A 7,534-nucleotide genomic window follows, 5' to 3' on the forward strand; every position below is an offset into this window, starting at 1 on the left:
ATGGCCTGTTTCTGTGCTGTACATTCTCCGTGATTCTGTGTAATGTAATTCTTTATGATCAATTTGTATTACGTTACTGTCCTCCACTCACTGCATTTTGTTAGAGAAATCATCCTGCATCTATCAGGAGACATTGCTGTAGTTTCAGTCATGAGTTTTTTTTCTGTGGTTCACAGAGACTCTTTTTAAATAGACTGTGTCGACTCTTTGCTGTCGTGCACTATTTTAACAGACTCTGTTTGCTGAGTAAATAGACAGATTGCTGTAAAATAGACTCTATTTGCTGAGAGTCCTGCCATAAGTCCCACCCCACCTCCAACTCATTGGCTTTCACAGTGGTGTCAATAGACATTCTGGAATAGCATTTTCAGGTCAACAATTCAACACATTTAGCCACATAATAAAGCATGAGATGAGAAACGTCATTCAGCCATCAAACCCACTCCTTCCAGCTCCCACCTACCTTATTACAGGCTCTACCCCACCCATTTGAAATGGACACTGAGCCAAAGAAGCAGAGATGGGGAGGGGTGGCCAAAGGATGGTCATAGAATGGCATTAAGGAGGGTCTTAAAGGAGGGATGGGAGGTGAAGAGGGGGAGGGATTTATGGAGGGAATTTCAAAGAGGCAAATCCCAGCTGGTGTTTCTCTTCTTTGTGTGTTGCAGATATTTTCACAGCCCCACGGACAGTAATGAGTTAATGTACGATCCAGCCACAGTGATGAACGACGATACTCTTAACTACTGCCAGAAGGAAGCTTGGTGCAAGATGTCCTTCTATCTGATGTCCTTTTTCTACTATCTGTACTGGTAAGGAGGGTCTCTCATTGATCCACATGCCGATTGAAAGGAGCTGGACTTCTGGGGTTGCAATTACCCTGTGGGTAACACCTAGCAGGGGTGGGGGCAAGATGAGCCTTCAAAGGTGTGGACGACTGTGGGGACTGGGGAGCGTGTCAGGGAGTTAGCGTAAAGTGGAGAATGTACACAGGCTGCAGCCTTCATGGAAAAGATTTAGGGGCAGCTTTGTGCAGTTTAACTTTTGTACCGCGCACGTGAACCGTGATCCAATTACCAGGATCCTTTACTTGGACCGGCAGAGGATAAACTGTTCTACAGTCTGTAGTTTCAATATTCTACACTCTCTGACCAAAGTCGCAGGTCTCCCTCTCCACTCATTGCAAAGCGTAGCAAGAAATGACTAATTTGATTGCATTTCTTAAGCTACCTAATGTACTGTGAGTTGCCTGCTCGTGACTGGGAGGTGCCTGTGGCACCGTTGTCGGTCTCTGCACTGCGTTGCAGAGTGAATCCGTCCGATATTAGCACGGCGGGAATCTCGGGGCCTTTGGGTGACAGATCGTGCCCAGGGATACGTTTGTGTTTTTTTTTTGCTGCACGAGATCGTAGAATTATATTACAGAATCTCACTGACTTGGGACTCCCACCTCCAACCTCCTCACTGAGAAAATTCAAGGCACAAAATTCTGCCCGTTCCCTTTCACAACGGCGCAACCTTTATATGTAATACGTTAAAAATCTTGTCCTAGAAATCCGATTGTGCCCAAAAATGCCCGCTGCACCCGCCTGTTGGTGTTGGCCCAATACTAACTTGGCAGGGGGATGGGATACAGAGTGGAGCTACAATAGGGGGTGATGTGCAGCCAAATATAGAGAAAAAAACAAGTCAGCTTGGAAGACAGGGCAAATATGTGAGGGCAAGGCTGGATGGCATCTATTTTAATGCAAGGAGTCTTGCGAATAAGGTGGATGAACTGAAGGTGTTGATAAACACATGGGAGTATGATATTGTTGCTGTCACAGAGACATGGTTGAGGGAGGGGCAAGACTGGCAGCTCAATATTCCGGGGTACAGAATCTTCAGGCGAGACAGAGGGGGAGGTATAAGAGGAGGGGGGTCGCAATATTAATTAAAGAATCAATTACTGCCATAAGGAGGGATGATATATTAGCAGGTTCCTCTAATGAGGCCATATGGGTGGAGCTTAAAAACAAAAAGGGGGCAAGCACTTTGATGGGAGTGTACTATAGGCCCCCAAACAGTCAGGGGGAGATAGAGGAACAGATATGTAGGCAAATCTCAGAAAATTGTGCAAATAATAGGGTAATAATAGTGGGGGATTTCAACTTCCCCAATATTAACTGGGATACTCAGAGTGTAAAAGGCTTAGAGGGTACAAAATTCTTAACGTGCATCCAGGAGAGCTTTTTGAGCCAGCATGTAGAAAGTCCTACAAGAGAGGGGGGCGGTACTGGACCTAATTCTAGGGAATGTGGCCGGCCAAGTGGAAGAAGTGCTAGTAGGTGAGCACTTTGGTGACAGTGACTATAATTCGGTGAGATTTAAGGTGGTCATGGAAAAGGATAGGGAGGGGCCGGAAATAAAGGTTCTAAATTGGGGGAAGGCCGATTTTAATAGGATAAGGCAGGATCTGGCCAAAATGGACTGGGATCAGCTGCTTGTAGGAAAATCCGCATCGGAGCAATGGGAGTCTTTCAGAAGGGAGATTGAGACCATACAATGGCAACATGTTCCCGTAAAGGTCAAGGGTGGTTCCAAGAACTCCAGGGAACCTTGGATGTCAGGGGATATACGAGAATGGATTAGGAAAAAAAGGAGGGCTTTTGGCAGATACAAAAGGCTAAAGACGGAGGAAGCCCTAGAGGAGTACAAAAAGTGCAGGGGGATACTTAAAAAAGAAATTAGGAGATCAAGGAGAGGCCATGAAATAACACTGGCGAGCAAAATAAAGGAAAATCCTAAGATGTTTTATAAGTATATTAAGGGTAAGAGGATGACTAGGGAAAAAATAGGGCCCATTAGGGACAAAAATGGCAATCTGTGTGTGGAGCCGGCAGATGTAGGAGGGGTTCTAAATGAATTTTTTGCATCTGTTTTCACTATGGAGAAGGACGATGTAGACATAGAAATACGGCAGGGGGACTGTGATATACTCGAACATATTAACATCGAGCGGGAGGAGGTATTGGCGGTTTTAGCAGGCCTAAAAATGGATAAATCCCCAGGCCCGGACGAAATGTATCCCAGGCTACTGTGTGAGGCAAAGGAGGAGATTGCGGGGGCTCTGACACATATATTCAGAACCTCTCTGGCCACAGGGGATGTGCCAGAGGACTGGAGGACCGCTAATGTAATACCATTATTCAAGAAGGGGAGTAGGGAAAAACCGGGGAACTACAGGCCAGTGAGCCTAACATCAGTGGTAGGAAAATTATTGGAAAAAATTCTGAAGGACAAAATTAGTCTCCACTTGGAGAAGCAAGGATTAATCAGGGATAGTCAACATGGCTTTGTCAAGGGAAGATCATGTCTGACTAATTTGATTGAATTTTTTGAGGGGGTGACTAGGCGTGTGGATGAGGGTAACGCAGTGGATGTGGTATACATGGATTTCAGTAAGGCCTTCGATAAAGTCCCCCACAGGAGACTGGTCAAGAAGGTACGAGCCCATGGAATCCAGGGTGCCTTGGCACTTTGGATACAAAACTGGCTTAGTGGCAGAAGGCAGAGGGTGATGGTCGAAGGTTGTTTTTGTGACTGGAAGCCTGTGGCCAGTGGGGTACCACAGGGATCGGTGCTGGGTCCCTTGCTGTTTGTGGTCTACATTAATGACTTGGATATGAATGTAAAAGGTATGATCAGTAAGTTCGCTGATGATACAAAAATTGGTAGGGTGGTAAATAGCGAGGAGGATAGCCTCAGTCTGCAGGACGATATAGATGGGTTGGTCAGATGGGCGGAACAGTGGCAAATGGAATTTAACCCGGAAAAGTGCGAGGTGATGCACTTTGGAGGGACTAACAAGGCAAGGGAATACACAATGAATGGGAGGACCCGAGGCAAGACAGAGGGTCAGAGGGATCTTGGTGTGCAAGTTCACAGATCCCTGAAGGCGGCGGAACAGGTAGATAAGGTGGTAAAGAAGGCATCTGGGATACTTGCCTTTATTAGCCGAGGCATAGAATATAAGAGCAAGGAGGTTATGATGGAGCTGTATAAAACACTGGTTAGGCCACAGCTGGAGTACTGTGTGCAGTTCTGGTCGCCACACTACAGGAAGGATGTGATCGCTTTGGAGAGGGTGCAGAGGAGATTCACCAGGATGTTACCAGGGCTGGAGCGCTTCAGCTATGAAGAGAGACTGGGAAGATTGGGTTTGTTTTCCTTGGAGCAGAGGAGGCTGAGGGGGGACATGATTGAGGTGTACAAAATTATGAGGGGCACAGATAGGATGGATACTAAGGAGCTTTTTCCCTTCGTTGAGGGTACTATAACAAGGGGACATAGATTCAAGGTAAAAGGCGGGAGGTTTAGAGGGGATTTGAGAAAGAACTTTTTCACCCAGAGGGTGGTTGGAGTCTGGAACTCACTGCCTGAAAGGGTTGTGGAGGCAGGAACCCTCACAACATTCAAGAAGCATTTGGATGAGCACTTGAAATGCCATAGCATACAAGGCTACGGACCAAATGCTGGAATATGGGATTAGAGTAGACAGGGCTGATGGCCGGCGCGGACACGATGGGCCGAAGGGCCTCTATCCGTGCTGTATAACTCTATGACTCTATGACTCTATGAATAGAGGGATATACTGATAGGGTTAGATGAGGTAGGGAGGGAGGAGGCTCGAGTGGAGTATAAACACTGGCATGGACCAGTTGGGCCGAATGGCCTGTTTCTGTGCTGTAAATTCTATGTAAATGTGACCATAAAATGAAAGCTCACCTTCTGGATTTTCTCTCTCCTCCCACAGTATGATTGACACGTTGGTCAGCATCTAACCAGGAGGGCACGGGGCAAATCAAATCCAGCAGGGACAGAGAGACTGTCATATCAGAGATACTGAATTCAAACCCCGCCCCGTCCCTTCCCACATCCCCACCAAACAGTGGAGCAGCGGCTCAGAGACTGACCCTCACTCCCTCGACTGGCGTCAGTGGAAGGGTGAAGAGAACGTACCGAGTGGTGACCGATTCCTGAGCTCGACATGCCTGCCTCTTAAATGGATGTACAGTCTTAAAGTTTACAATTCTTTAATCAGCTGTGATGTCTGTCCGATTGTTTTATTTATCTATTGATTTACAGCAGGAGTCTTTCAGGACCCCCCTCAGTGAGGGGATTCCCTCCATCAGGCCCCCCCTTCAGTGAGGGGATTCTTTCCATCAGGACCCCCCTCAGTGAGGGGATTCCCTCCATCAGGCCCCCCCTTCAGTGAGGGGATTCTTCCCATCCGGACCCCCCTCAGAGGGGATTCTCTCCATCAGGACCTCCCTCACTGAGGGGATTCTCTCCATCAGGACCCCCCTCAGAAGGGATTCTCTCCATCAGGACCCCCCTCAGAGGGGATTCTCTCCATCAGGACCCCCCTCAGTGAGTGGATTCTCTCCATCAGGACCCCCCTCAGTGAGGGGATTCTCTCCATCAGGACCCCCCTCAGTGAGGGGATTCTCTCCATCAGGACCCCCCTCAGTGAGGGGATTCTCTCCATCAGGACCCCCCTCAGTGAGGGGATTCTCTCCATCAGGACCCTGCTCAGTGAGGGGATTCCCTCCATCAGGACCCTGCTCAGTGAGGGGATTTCCTCCATCAGGACCCCCCTCAGTGAGGGGATTCTCTCCATCAGGACCCCCCTCAGTGAGGGGATTCTCTCCATCAGGACCCCCCTCAGTGAGGGGATTCTCTCCATCAGGACCCCCCTCAGAAGGGATTCTCTCCATCAGGACCCCCCTCAGTGGGGATTCTCTCCATCAGGACCCCCCTCGGTGAGTGGATTCTCTCCATCAGGACCCCCCTCAGTGAGTGGATTCTCTCCATCAGGACCCCCCTCAGTGAGGGGATTCTCTCCATCAGGACCCCCCTCAGTGAGTGGATTCTCTCCATCAGGACCCCCCTCAGTGAGGGGATTCTCTCCATCGGGACCCCCCTCAGAGGGGATTCTCTCCATCGGGACCCCCCCTCAGTGAGGGGATTCTCTCCATCAGGACCCCCCTCAGTGGGGATTCTCTCCATCAGGACCCCCCTCGGTGAGTGGATTCTCTCCATCAGGACCCCCCTCAGTGAGTGGATTCTCTCCATCAGGACCCCCCTCAGTGAGGGGATTCTCTCCATCAGGACCCCCCTCAGTGAGTGGATTCTCTCCATCAGGACCCCCCTCAGTGAGGGGATTCTCTCCATCGGGACCCCCCTCAGAGGGGATTCTCTCCATCGGGACCCCCCCTCAGTGAGGGGATTCTCTCCATCGGGACCCCCCTCAGTGAGGAGATTCTCTCCATCAGGACCCTCCTCAGAGGGGACTCTCCATCGGGCCCCCTTGCAGTGAGTGGGGTCTCCATCGGAACCCCTTGCAGTGAGGGGGGTCTCCATCGGGCCCCCTTGCAGTGAGGGGGGTCTCCATCGGGACCCCTTGCAGTGAGGGATTCTCAGCTCCAGGACGCCCCAGCTTGTGTTGTATATTTGCCTGGTGTTGAGGTTTCACCTGGTGTTCATTTTATTGTGTTTCCGTTTAAACAATGAAGATTGATGACATCATAGTATTTTTGCTCGAAAATAATTCCTTGCAATTTGCAAATGGAGGTGAAAGTGAGTCTTTGTAACAAAAAAATGGGGTCCTGAGAGTGAGCATCCTCTTCAAAGGGGGTCCTGAGAGTGAGCATCCTCTTCAAAGGGGGTCCCGACAGTGAGCATCCTCTTCAAAGGGGGTCCCGACAGTGAGCATCCTCTTCAAAGGGGGTCCCGACAGTGAGCACCCTCTTCAAAGCGGGTCCCGACAGTGAGCATCCTCTTCAAAGGGGGTCCCGACAGTGAGCCTTCTCTTCAAAGGGGGTCCTGACAGTGAGCATCCTCTTCAAAGGGGGTCCCGACAGTGAGCCTTCTCTTCAAAGGGGGTCATGACAGTGAGCATCCTCTTCAAAGGGGGTCCCGACAGTGAGCATCCTCTTCAAAGGGGGTCCTGACAGTGAGCATCCTCTTCAAAGGGGGTCCCGACAGTGAGCCTTCTCTTCAAAGGGGGTCATGACAGTGAGCATCCTCTTCAAAGGGGGTCCTGACAGTGAGCATCCTCTTCTAAGGGGGTCCCGACAGTGAGCATCCTCTTCAAAGGGGGTCCCGACAGTGAGCATCCTCTTCAAAGGGGGTCCCGACAGTGAGCATCCTCGACAAAGGGTGTCCCGACAGTGAGCACCCTCTTCAAAGCGGGCCCCGACAGTGAGCTTCCTCTTCAAAGGGGATCCTGACAGTGAGCTTTCTCTTCAAAGGGGGTCCTGACAGTGAGCTTTCTCTTCAAAGGGGGTCCTGACAATGAGCTTTCTCTTCAAAGGTGGTCCTGACAGTGAGCTTTCTCTTGAAAGGGGGTCCTGACAGTGAGCATCCTCTTCAAAGGGGGTCCCGACAGTGAGCACCCTCTTCAAAGCGGGTCCTGAGAGTGAGCATCCTCTTCAAAGGGGGTCCCGACAGTGAGCATCCTCTTCAAAGGGGGTCCCGACAGTGAGCATCC

General features: G+C 50.1%; 1 protein-coding gene across 1 annotated transcript in view; it reads left to right on the top strand.

Moving 5' to 3' along the window:
- The window catches only part of cnih3 (cornichon family AMPA receptor auxiliary protein 3), a 101,793-nt gene extending 96,743 nt beyond the window's left edge, over window positions 1-5,050 (top strand). Inside the window, exons 5-6 of the mRNA XM_067983941.1 lie at window positions 669-812; window positions 4,796-5,050. Coding sequence (XP_067840042.1) covers window positions 669-812; window positions 4,796-4,823 — 172 coding nt within the window. The 3' untranslated portion in view covers window positions 4,824-5,050. The remainder of the gene's footprint in view (window positions 1-668; window positions 813-4,795) is intronic.
- Window positions 5,051-7,534: the final 2,484 nt, after the last annotated feature.

The sequence above is a fragment of the Heptranchias perlo genome, chromosome 5, assembly GCF_035084215.1.
Source record: "Heptranchias perlo isolate sHepPer1 chromosome 5, sHepPer1.hap1, whole genome shotgun sequence".
NCBI lineage: Eukaryota > Metazoa > Chordata > Chondrichthyes > Hexanchiformes > Hexanchidae > Heptranchias > Heptranchias perlo.